Source organism: Phyllopteryx taeniolatus, chromosome 4 (assembly GCF_024500385.1).
Source record: "Phyllopteryx taeniolatus isolate TA_2022b chromosome 4, UOR_Ptae_1.2, whole genome shotgun sequence".
In the NCBI taxonomy this organism is placed as follows: domain Eukaryota; kingdom Metazoa; phylum Chordata; class Actinopteri; order Syngnathiformes; family Syngnathidae; genus Phyllopteryx; species Phyllopteryx taeniolatus.
Window position 1 is genome coordinate 22,039,996 of NC_084505.1, and position 12,672 is coordinate 22,052,667.

The 12,672-nt window shown below is 43.5% G+C and overlaps 1 protein-coding gene across 6 annotated transcripts in view; it reads left to right on the top strand.

The window, feature by feature from the left end:
* The window catches only part of LOC133476771 (dorsal-ventral patterning tolloid-like protein 1), a 57,510-nt gene that overhangs the window by 33,126 nt on the left and 11,712 nt on the right, over positions 1–12,672 (top strand). For 4 of the 6 annotated variants that reach the window (XM_061770619.1, XM_061770618.1, XM_061770621.1 and 1 more), the window contains 12 exons: positions 1,659–1,764; positions 2,434–2,558; positions 3,689–3,804; positions 3,992–4,094; positions 4,172–4,330; positions 5,048–5,193; positions 5,896–6,091; positions 7,605–7,730; positions 9,796–9,956; positions 10,019–10,199; positions 11,036–11,161; positions 12,334–12,461. In XM_061770619.1, the coding sequence (XP_061626603.1) occupies positions 1,659–1,764; positions 2,434–2,558; positions 3,689–3,804; positions 3,992–4,094; positions 4,172–4,330; positions 5,048–5,193; positions 5,896–6,091; positions 7,605–7,730; positions 9,796–9,956; positions 10,019–10,199; positions 11,036–11,161; positions 12,334–12,461 (1,673 nt within the window). Of the gene's footprint in view, positions 1–1,658; positions 1,765–2,433; positions 2,559–3,688; positions 3,805–3,991; positions 4,095–4,171; positions 4,331–5,047; positions 5,194–5,895; positions 6,092–7,604; positions 7,731–9,795; positions 9,957–10,018; positions 10,200–11,035; positions 11,162–12,333; positions 12,491–12,672 lie in introns of all 6 variants that reach the window. The other 2 variants (XM_061770624.1, XM_061770620.1) reach the window with 2 other exon arrangements.

Consider the following 12,672-nt stretch of genomic DNA (forward strand, 5'->3'; position numbering starts at 1 on the left):
ATCACAAATGCTGGCTTTTGAATTTTGCGCCGATAACAATCTAGATGGTCCTTTTCCCCTTTGGCCCATGATTTCCAAAAACAATTTTCCACTTTGTGTCAGTTCTTCTCAGGTGAGCTCAGGCCCAGAGAAGTCGGCAGCGTTTGTGGGTGTTACTGATGTATCGCTTTCACTTTGCGTGGTAAAGTTTTAACTTGCATTTGTAGCTGTAGCGCCGAACTGTGTTAACTGACCACGGTTTTCTCAAGTGCTCCTGGGCCCACGTGGGAATATACTTTACACAATGATGCAGGTTTTCAATGCAGTGCCGCCTGAAGGATCAAAGGTCACGGGCATTCAATGTTGATTTTTGGCTTCCCCGCTTACGTGCAGAGATTTCTCCAGATTCTCTGAATGTTATGGCCCGTAGATGACGAAATCCCTCTATTCCTTGCAATTGTACGTTGAGAAATGTTGTCCTTAAACTGTTGGACTATTCGCTCATGCCGTTGTTCACAAAGTGGTGAACCTCGCCCCATCCTTGCTTTGGAACAACTGAACAACTTGTACACTACTACAATGTCATGACATTCACCTGTTTCTTGAAATTAACTTATTCACTTGTGGAATGTTCCAAACAGGTATTAGCCTCCCTGCACTCTGCAGACCAGGAGACAACCGCTTGGCTGAAGAACTTTGCATTCGCTAAAGGACCTATCTCACTGGCGGAGACGACGAATGAGTCGTGACAAATCAGGAGAGCAAACTATTGCTTGTCACGCAGAGACCAACTCGAAGCAACATTTCCGTGAAGCGGCAGGGAAGTCTCCGTGATGTCTCCTCACTCTCCTCTCAGGTCTTGGACCTCATGGAGATGTCTCCCCAGTCGAAACTTGGAAAAAGTCTTCCAAAAGTCTCAGAGAGAAATTGAACATTTGAATTCACAGCGACTCTCTGGCGACCTGGCTTGTCTCCAGGAGATGTCGCGGAGATGTCTCCACAACCAGTGAAGACTCGAGTCGCCGTCAGGTCACCAGTGAGATAGGCCCTTAAAGAAAAAATGAATTACAAATTAAGATTTTTAAAATGACGGAAAATTTTATATAAAATTCTCCCACCCTCTGACATCTTCAGGATTCAAATCAGGCTTGGGTTTCAAGCCTAGGTAGGGTTTCAAACAAGGGTAAGGTTTTCAAACAAATATTAAGGTTTCAAAGAATGCTTTCAAGTCAAGGTTAATGTTTCAAATTAAGGGTTACAAACCATGTTTAGGGTTTTAAACAATGTTTACGGCTCCACATTAAGGTTTTAAACAAGTTAGGGTTGCAAATAAGGCTTTTAAGGGAATTCAAGACAGCATTATGCTTCAAAATTAAGGTTATGGTTTCAAATTAGGGATGCAAACCAGACTTCATGTTTCAAATTGGGGTTCCGAGCCAGAGTTAAGATTTGAAATTAGGAGTTCCAGATAGGGTTAAGGTTCAAATTAGGGTGTTAAATCCGAGTTAGGCTAGCATTGCTACTTTGACGATCAACACATCATTTCTTTACCCAAGTCAGCAAGTACTTATGAGTCATTTGGGCAAATGCTCCTAATTGAACATTTAACAATCAACATTGATTTGACCGTACGTGTCTATGTGTGTGCGTGTGTGTGTGTGTGCGCACGCTTCACTCAGGTCAGGAGTACAACTTCCTGAAGATGGAGCCAGGTGAGGTGAACTCTCTGGGTGAGCCGTACGACTTTGACAGCATCATGCACTACGCCAGGAATACCTTCTCGCGGTAAGCCACTCCTTTAGAAATGGACATTTTTCAATACAATACTAGTAACGACGTCAAAAATGTATTTGCAACCAACATCATTGAATCGTACCTCATATGAAAGCCTTTGACGAGGACTTCTCGGATTTGTAGTTATTTTATCAATGTGCCCTCAAATGATGTTCAACAATTCGACATCAAACACCAATTTGCAAAAAAATAATCGACATAATCGAGTCGCAGCTCATATTCAAGGTTTTGATGAGGGGTTTCCAGTTCAATAATTATTTGATCATTTTGTGCCATCATATGACCAAAAAAACATGCTTAAAGTTTAACAGTATCAATGTCAAAAACCACGTACCTCGTCATACGTTTTAGTAACCCTTTTAATGAGGATGCTCCAGATCTCCCCCCGCCCCCCAAAGGTTTTCTGAAAACTCCACATTGAGTCATACATCATTTTAAGAGTATTGATGCAAACGTTTGAGATGTGTAATTATATTGTCAACTCGCCCTCATCTGCGGACACGGTGACCAAAAAACGTCAACGCGAAAACATTTGTTATGATTTTTATTGCAGCTCATGTATTCGTTTGTGCAGGTGTTCCTAATGTTTCGGCATTTGGATGACTATGTTGCCGTTTTCGATTGAATCCGTTTAAATTGTGCTTTTTTTGTGTGCTAAAGGGGGATGTTCCTTGACACCATCCTTCCATCCAGGGACGAAAACGGCGTCCGGCCTGCGATTGGCCAGCGGACCAGACTCAGTAAAGGAGACATTGCCCAGGCAAGGAAGCTCTATAGATGTCCAGGTACTCATAAATATTTACTATGACATTGCTCAATGTGTGTGTGTGTGTGTGTGTGTGTGTAAGTAAGATGAGCTCAGCAGTGTGACTTTTTCCCAAGGGTGTGTGTGTGTGTAAGATCACACACATCGCACATTGTGTTGCAATGGCTTCCTACGCACGTTTTTGACATTCCTCCGGTCCCCGACTAGCCACGCTGACGTCAATTTGGGTTGAATTTGTCGCAAAGGTTTTACGATCTCATCTGCTGTACACACATGAACTGACAGACAAAACTGTACGCACACTGGCCAAATCATTAGGTATACCCACACAATCTAATGAGATCCAATACAAGAGCTGTCTCTACCTTTTTCATTGAAATGATCAACGACCAAACGATCATTATAAAGTCACTTAGTAAATAAGTCCAAAATCTACTTGCAACAAACGACTCCTACCTCATATTCAAGGTCTTGATGAGGACTTTCCATATCAGTCATTATTTCATCACAATGCCCTCATATGAGGATGCAATGACCAAAAAGAACAGACAACATTAATAATGTGGCTACCAATTTGCAACAAACCACATCAAGTCATTCCTGAAATTAAAGGACTCAATGAGGGGATTTCTGATTTTGAATCATTCCCCCATTAAGTCCTCATATGATGGCGCAAAGAGCAGAAAGAAAAAAACGCTCCAAATTCTACATTAATAATGTGGCTACCAATTTGCAACAAACCACATTGTCATACCTCAAATCAACGGTTTTAATGAGGGACTTTCAGATCTCTTATTACTTTGTCACTCTACCCTCATTTGACAGTGAACAAAAGCAAAACAAAAACAATGTCACTCATCGCAGCCTCTTATTTAGTCACCAAATCAAGGCCAAAGGTGGTAAACATTTTATATGTAATTATTTTGACAATATACCTCAATATCATGACGCTGTGACCAAAACACGCTGTGTGTTTTTGTGCTTAAATGTTATCAAATCTCTACCGCTTATTAAACTCCCAAATCCACATGCAAACGTGAGTCAGAATGCTGACTTTTCATGCAGCTGTTATTGATGTATTTTTTTTTGCCTCTCTCTGGGCCTATGATATGAATAGAAACGTGTAACATCACTGTGTGTCTTTTAAAGCATGCGGAGACACGCTTCAAGATTCCACGGGCAACTTTTCCTCTCCGGGTTACCCCAATGGCTACCCTTCATATACTCACTGCGTCTGGAGAATATCTGTTACACCTGGAGAAAAGGTATGTCTATATGTGTGTCTGTGTATAATATATACTGTATATAGACACACACACACACAATATACAGTACGCGTGGGAAAAACGCACACAGACAGCGTGACACACTAAAGTGTTGTGAATGTGAACAACAGCAAAAACAGACGAGTGAAGAACTTGCCCACTCCTCTTTGACTTAATTCGACCTCAGATCGTGCTGAACTTCACCACCATGGATCTGTACAAGAGCAGCCTGTGTTGGTACGACTACCTGGAGGTGCGCGACGGCTACTGGAGGAAGGCTCCTCTGCTGGGTGAGAGGCCCGCAACACACACGCACGCACACACACGCGCGACTATAACAATTGAAAACTGTGGTGGGTCATGAAAGAAATGAGATATGTGTCCGTGTGCATGTGCGTGTATGCTACAGGCAGGTTCTGCGGAGACAAACTTCCTGACGTCCTGACCTCCACCGACAGCAGAATGTGGATAGAATTCCGGAGCAGCAGCAACTGGGTGGGGAAAGGCTTCGCTGCCGTTTATGAAGGTATAGTAATCCCTCGTTTAACGCAGGGGTTACAATAAACAAAATCCGTCCAAATATTTACTAGATTTTTCTGAGTATATATATTTTAAAGTTATAGTATGTCATTTTTGGCATCCCCATAAGCTCGAATTCTGCATTGCAACAAAAGAACAGAGCTGTTGCTTCAATGTGACATAGGCAATGCGTGTTGTGCCCCTTGTTGTATATGTAATTCTACAACATTTTTACTGTTGCGTCATTTCTGTGCCGTCATTTGCACTGTGCCAGCGCGCATAATGAATAGGGCACTCACTAAATATAAAAAATAAGATACTGACAAATACAAAGCAAGATGTTAGAAGAGCTTAATGGATTCATCAGCTTGTGTCCTCCAGTGGTGGCTTGGGTGAAAACAAAACAAACTCTTTTCTCTTTTTTGTTTAACAAAAAAAAAGTTGTGGATTATAGCTTTAAAGCTTTGTGCGTATTATACCAAAATGTATGCATGTGAGGTGCAGGTATTATTTTCATCCACTTGGAGTCACCATCCTCATGTTCTACACTGTAGTATCTGTGACACTGAATGTGTGTGTGAAAACTATGAACTACTACATTTTTGGAAAGGTGGTGAGCGACTGGTTAGCACATCTGCCTTTCCCAACACCGCACCTAATTTCATTGAATCTAATCTTATCGCTCTTCTTTATATGACGCACTACTTCTTGTGTGCTTGTGTAGCCATCTGCGGGGGCGACATCGACAAAGACTCGGGGCAGATCCAGTCCCCGAACTATCCCGACGACTACCGACCCTCCAAAGAGTGCGTGTGGAGGATCACTGTGTCCGAGGGCTACGACGTGGGCCTCAGTTTTCAGGCCTTTGAGGTGATTACTTGGCTATGTCCGAGGGGTCCTCGTCAATCTGTGGTGGGGCGTCCCCCAGTAAAGTCATCTGGATTACGCGGAGGATCAAAAAGTCTAGGAAAGTCTCACGAGTGTGTGCGTGGGAACGTCGAGGTTGAATTTACATCTGCCTCACAGTTCTGAGGACCGGGTTCAAATCCGGCCTTACCTGTGTGGAGTTTGCATGTTCTCCCCGTGCCTACGTGGGTTTTCTGCGGGCACTCCGGTTTCCTCCCACATCCCAAAAACATGCACGGTAGGTTGATTGAAGACTCTAAATTGCCCGTAAGGGGGAATGTGAGTGCAAATGGTTGTTTGTTTATATGTGCCCTGCGATTGACTGGCGACCAGTTCGGGGTGAAGATAGCTGGGATAGGCTCCAGCACGCCCGCGTCCCGTGTGAGGATAAGCGGTATAGAAAATGGATGGATATCTATATGATGTATTTATCGATTTATACCTAATAATATGGTATTATTATTGTTATGCATTGTGATTGACTGGCGACGAGTCCAGGGTGTCACCTGGTTCTCTCGCCAAAAGTCATCTTAGGTTAATTGAAGACTACAGTAAATTGCCCATAGGTGTGATTTGGAGTGTGAAATTTGGTTTGTCTATACATTTGTTTCTTTGACAGTATTTAAATGTCTTTATTTTCTTTCTTTATTTTTAAATGTCCGGTAGATCGAGCGACACGACAGCTGCGCGTACGACTACCTGGAGGTGCGTGACGGTCCCCTGGAGACAAGCCCTCTGATTGGCCGATTCTGCGGCTACGACAAACCCGAGGACGTGCGCTCCACCGCGCACACGCTCTGGATGAAGTTCGTCTCGGACGGCACGGTCAACAAAGCCGGCTTTGCCGCTAACTTCTTCAAGGGTACGCTTGTTTTCATGCTGAGCTATTGGATTCCAAAGATGTAAGCGATTTTTTTTGGGGGGGGGGGTATTTTTCTGCCCCAAATGGGGAAAAAAAATCTGAAATAAATTCCAGAAAAACTGGTCCATCTTTTGAAATAAGTGTAAAAAATGCCACAAAAAGCTAAAGAAAAAGCTAAACATGGTTTTGTTAGTATCTGTTTGCTGGACGGAAGTTTTTTTCCCCTCGTCATGCCATGCACACGGCAGTTTGAATTCTGAAGACTTTTGCCTATTTCAAGGAAAAATTCAACAGCAAACAAAGTGAAACATAAATGAATCCCTTGTGGCCTTGCACGATTTGCTGATGTCTTTCATTACATCATGCATGACAACAGTTTGAATTCTAAAGTTTTTTTACTTTTGGGTTTCACCAAAAAAGCCGAAGAAAAAGCTAAATACACGCTGTGAATTGAGATCTTGCAAAATTCATTGAAATCTCACATTAAGTCTGCATTTGCACAACTTTTGCAAATTCCCGGGCCCAAATTTGCATAAATTTCCCATTTGTATGACTTTAGGGCCGTGTGATTTTTGAAACTTTTTCAGCAAGACACTTTATGAAATCCTTTGACTTTTGTGTATTTTCCCTCAAATCATTCTGGAAAAAAACAGTTGTCAAATTCTGAATTGGGGTGTTCAACTTCCCAGTTGTTGTTTTTGTTTTGTTTGTTATTTGACTAAATGTTCTCTTTTTTTTTTTCCAGATGTCAAATTCCAAGTTGTATGAATTCAGGGTGTTTTCATTTTCTCAAACTTTCCAGAAAACGCTGAATGCGCAAAATTTCTATAATAAATTATAAAAATCCTACTAATCAAAATTGAATTCCCCTTTCCGATTGCAAAGCAAATCTTTTTTGAGATTTTTCACAAAAACTAATTCGGAATTGTATGACACGGGTCTAAGCAAAAAGCTAAACGCTGAAAATTACTTCTATGGAATTATGGAATTGTTTTTCCTCACATCATGACTGAATGGGAAGTTCTGCATATTTTTTTACAAAAGTTTTCAATTGTTATTGCAACATAAAATTCTGAATTTAAAAAAAAATAAACTTCAAATTCTGAATTGAATGACTTGAGGCATTTGTCTTTCTAATCTAAATTTAAACTTATCTGATGAACTACGATTGCAAACCAACTTATTTTTTTGGGGGGGGGCTTTTCAGATGTAAAATTCTAAATTGTATGCCTCCAATGGCATTTTCATGTTCTCAAACTTTTCTGACAAAATCTGAAAGCACAAAATCACTCCTGTAATGAATTACGATTGGGAAGGTTAAGGTCATTAACTCCCCCCCCCCCCCCAAAAAAAACCCATCTAATTATTGCATGACTTCACAAACTTTCTCAGCGCAAGAACGCAATCAGGAAATTTACTCTTCCCCCCCTCCCAAAGCCCCAAACTACACCATATGTGACCATAACACTGATTTAGTAGCCTTCTCTGTATTTATACTGTGCATGTGTTGCAGAGGAGGACGAGTGTTCCAAGCCGGACAATGGCGGCTGCGAGCAGAGATGCGTCAACACACTGGGAAGCTTCAAGTGCGCCTGCGACCCAGGCTACGAACTCGCGCCCGACAAAAAGAGCTGTGAAGGTAACACTTTGTGTGTCACGAGAAAAGATGCCCAGGCTGCAATAAACACCCACTATCACTCACTTAGACATGAGCACGTTGTTCCACCGCGGCAAAAAAAGCGTTAGTCTCACATATAAGATTAGCATTATTGAACAAACAAAACACATCTGAGGGGCTCCAGTAGAATGTTCTGAATTACTCCGTTGTTTTTTTTCCTCTGAATTTTTTCGACAGCTATTGTTAATCTAAAGCAGCATAAGTGTGGATCGTCACTAAAAGAGATGTTACACAAGACGTCTAAAGTCCAAACAAAGAGTAAATTCACCAAGAGGGTGAGGGTGACCTTGGCCATCCGATTCCACATCCAGCTCCTGTTGTTACTAGGGTTTGTGGCCACCGGGACATTTTAACGGGACATGCTGAAAGTTCAATGTTCAATAGAATTCTAGGGCGTGAGAAGATGCCTGAGGAATGGAGGAAAAGTATACTGCTGCCTATTTTTAAGAACAAAGGGGATGTGCGGAGCTGTGACAACCGTAGAGGAATAAAGTTGATGAGCCACACCATGAAGTTATGGGAAAGAGTAGTGGAGGCTAGACTCAGGACACAAGTGAGTATTTGCGAGCAACAGTAGGGTTTCATGCCTAGAAAGAGTACCACAGATGCATTATTTGCCTTGAGGATGTTGATGGAAAAGTACAGAGAAGGTCAGAAGGAGCTACGTTGTGTCTTTGTAGATCTAGAGAAAGCCTACGACAGAGGACCCAGAGAGGAACTGTGGTACTGCATGCGGAAGTCTGGAGCGGCAGAGAAGTATGTTAGAATAATACAGGACATGTACGAGGGCAGCAGAACAGCGCTGAGGTGTGCTGTCGGTGTGACAGAAGAATTGAAGGTGGACGTGGGACTGCATCAGGCATCAGCCCTGAGCCCCTTCCTGTTTGCAGTGGTGATGGATAGGCTGACAGATGAGGTTAGACTGGAATCCCCGTGGACCATGATGTTTGCAGATGACATTGTGATCTGCAGTGAAAGCAGGGAGCAGTTGGAGGAACAGTTAGAAAGGTGGAGGCATGCACTGGAAAGCAGAAGAATGAAGATTAGCCAAAGTAAGACAGAATATATGTGCATGAATGAGAGGGGTGGTGGGGGAAGAGTGAGGCTACAGGGAGAAGAGATAGCAAGGGTGGAGGACTTTAGATACTTGGGCTCAACCGTCCAGAGCAATGGTGAGTGTGGTCAGGAAGCGAAGAAACGGGTCCAAGCAGGTTGGAACGGGTGGAGGAAGGTGTCAGCAGGTGTGTTATGTGACAGAAGAGTCTCTGCTAGGATGAAGGGCAAAGTTTCTAAAACAGTGGTGAGGGCAGCCATGATGTACGGATTAGAGACGGTGGCACTGAAGAGACAACAGGAAGCAGAGCTGGAGGTGGCGGAAATGAAGATGTTGAGCTGCGCTCTCGGAGTGACCGGGTTGGATCAAATTAGAAAGGAGCTCTTCAGAGGGACGGCCGAGGTTCGATGTTTTGGAGACAAAGTTAGAGAGAGCAGACTTGGATGGTTTGGACACCTCCAGAGGAGAGAGAGTGAGTATATTGGTAGAAGGATGATGAGGATGGAGCTGCCAGGCAAGAGAGCGAGAGGAAGGTTGATGGATGTCGTGAGGGAAGACATGAGCGCAGTTGGTGTTTGAGAGGAGGATGCAGGAGATGACAGGCTTACATGGAAAAGGATGACGCGCTGCGGCGACCCCTAAACGGGACAAGCCCAAAGGAAAAGAAGAAGATCTTGATGTCAAACCATTTATTTTTTATTTCCGAGACTGTTCTTTCTTCTGATCAATAGAATTAAGAGCAATGGTTAAATTCTCCGATTGTCCGACATCATTTTTTCCTGTTGTTGGTAACACCTGCATTAATTGTTGCAAACAGTATTTTTTGAAAATTGTTTCTGTAACCCATGAAGTGAAGTTACACCTGGGTTACATTTCCACTTGTCTGACAAGTTACTGAATCAATGTCGTTATCGCAGAGATATACATTTTCTCTGCCCTAAAGTGCATCGGTTTCTCCTTATTTCCACGCAGCTGCGTGCGGCGGCCTGCTGTCCAAGCTGAATGGCACCATCAGCACGCCAGGCTGGCCCAAAGAGTACCCACCTAACAAGAACTGCGTGTGGCACGTGGTGGCCCCGACGCAGTACCGCATCTCCATGCAGTTTGAGGCCTTTGAGCTGGAGGGCAATGAGGTAAGTGCCTTTTGTCGTGGTTCCACCCTAGCGGAGGTATCACATCACCACGTGTCGATCAGGTGTGTAAGTACGACTACGTAGAGGTGCGCAGCGGCCTGTCGCCCGACTCCAAGCTGCACGGGAAGTACTGCGGCACCGAGGTCCCTGAAGTCATCACGTCGCAGTTCAACAACATGAGGATCGAGTTCAAGTCGGACAACACGGTGTCCAAGAAAGGCTTCAAGGCCCACTTCTTCTCAGGTAAACACACCTCGATTGGGTGAGGGAGGTTCTAATTACAGTGCAGTGGAAAAAGTTCAATTCACTTTTTTTTGTTTTTTGCATATTTATCACACCTAAATGTTTCAGATCATAAAACAAATTTTAACTCGGTAGCGGCTTGAGATACGAGTGATACGGATTTTTCTAGCTATGAGCAGTCATCCGTCCGATTTTTCTTGCTTTGACTTGAGATATGCGAGCTTGTATGGGGGGCAGTGAACTCAATTCAACTTGCAACACCTTTAGACAGATAAGATAGCAATACTCACAGGCAAATACTCTTTATGAAAAATGGCATATTACAACAACGTACGACTTACAGATGTAGTCGAAAAACAAGCCTATTCTTTTTTTGTTTGTGTCTGCATGGCTGTATTATACACTACTGCCTCCCGGTGACCAAGGCGCACACACCAGAAGGAGCAGTACCATGAAGTGAATTGCAACATTCAATCATGATGTTTAATTCTGTACACTCTACTTAGTTGTATTATTCCTCTGTTTTTATAAAGTACAATACAATGGACTCCTGCATACTCTTGGTCGGCATCCGTGGATTCCCCGATTTTTATGGCAGTGTGTCCCCGCCTACTCAATAGTTTTTGGGGTTTACATTGTTGTTGTTGTTTTTGTTTTTAATTGGTATTTTTATTTCAATGCTGTTAAAATGGGCGTCAATTATGCGCAGATTTTCACTATTCAGTCCCGAGGGTGACAAGCTCGGTCACCTTTACCCACTGTTAAAAACACTTTCCTGTGTGCGTGCGCGCGTGTGTGTGTGTGTGTGTGTGCGTGTGTGTGTGTGTGTGTGCCAGACAAGGACGAGTGCAGCAAGGACAACGGCGGCTGCCAGCACGAGTGTGTCAACACGGTGGGCTCGTATGTGTGCCAGTGTCGCCACGGCTTTGTGCTGCACGAGAACAAGCACGACTGCAAGGAAGGTGGGTCACACTGGCGTGCCCGTGGGACACGGCATCATCGTCATCGTCGTCATCGTCATCATGACATCGCGCACGGAAGCTCAACAATAACAGCTGACTGTACCTGGTTTTTGTGTTCAGTCCCAAGCCATGTCTCATATAAAAATCTGACTCCAAATTGTGGCATCTTGGGGCCAAGAAAGGGGAGGAGCTTCATTCAGTCAGGCTATAGCCTTGTCCAATAGAAAAAAAGTACTTTGCGCCATCTTTTGGCAACAATAGGCACTTACAAACTTTTATGCGTGGGTTTTCCGTACCGCTTATCTTCACTAGTGTCACGGGCGTACTGGAGCCTATCTCAGCCTATCCCCACCCGATCGTAGGGCACATATAAACAAACATTTTTTTAAATTCAAAGAGAAATCGCAAGCTCAACTTGTGAACATATAGTTCTTTGATATTGTTGGCATGGTCTAGAAAAGACGGGGCATGATATGGTGCTAAAAGTCATGCTGGTTTGCTGGGCATCACAAAACATACTTTGACATCTTCGTTATAGAAATGAGCTTCTTTAGTCCAGAAAGTGCATGATATGCTGCTTGTCGGTTTGCGGAAAGGAAAAAACATTCATGCAAATCCTCAGACAAACGGGGTGGGATCATGTGATTGAACTATAATTTTTTTGTTTGTCTTTGAATCAAAACAGTGCACGATATGCTGCTTGCTGACTTTGCCGAACTCGCGGAAAACAAAACAATTTGCACAAATCTGCAAATAGGAATGCTGTAGTGGCGTCATAGGACTAAACTATGGAACATTTTGTTTTAATTCAAGACATTGCATGCATGCATATTCTGCTACAAACTCAAAAAGAACAAATCGCAAGAAATTAGACGCAAAATGCGCAGAAATCTTCGGACAAATCGTAGCACGACACGCTTGCGTCATGTGGCTACGCTCCGGTGGTGCGACTGTATGCTGAATTATTGTGACGGTGTCATTGCGAAATGTGTGTGTGTGTAATTACATTTAGGATTGTTTGGCATGTCCATTTCACACTCAACTTGTCAACATGCTCCCCCCAAACATCTACCGCTTGCTGCTTCCTTTTCCCTTTCCATTTTCTCCGACCTTTTCCTGTGCAGCGCTGATTTTAACTTCCTCTCCGTGTGTGTGTGTGTGTGTGTGTCCAGCCGAGTGTGAGCACAAGATCCACGGCCCCAGCGGCGGCCTGAGCAGCCCCAACTGGCCCGATAAGTATCCCAGCCGCAAGGAGTGCACCTGGGACATTACGGCCACGCCAGGACACCGTGTCAGGATTGTAAGTAGCGACCTTTAAAGCAGAAAATAGTAAGTAGTGGTACCCTTTCACCACATTTGTGTGCAAAGAGCATTGTTTACAAAGAGCCCCAAAGTGCAACGTCATCTTGTTTTTCGATAAACTAGGAGGTTAACTTGTTTACAAACACCGCCCAAGTGTGCCACAATCTTTATTCCAATAAAATAGTGGATTCATTTATTTGTGTAGTGTA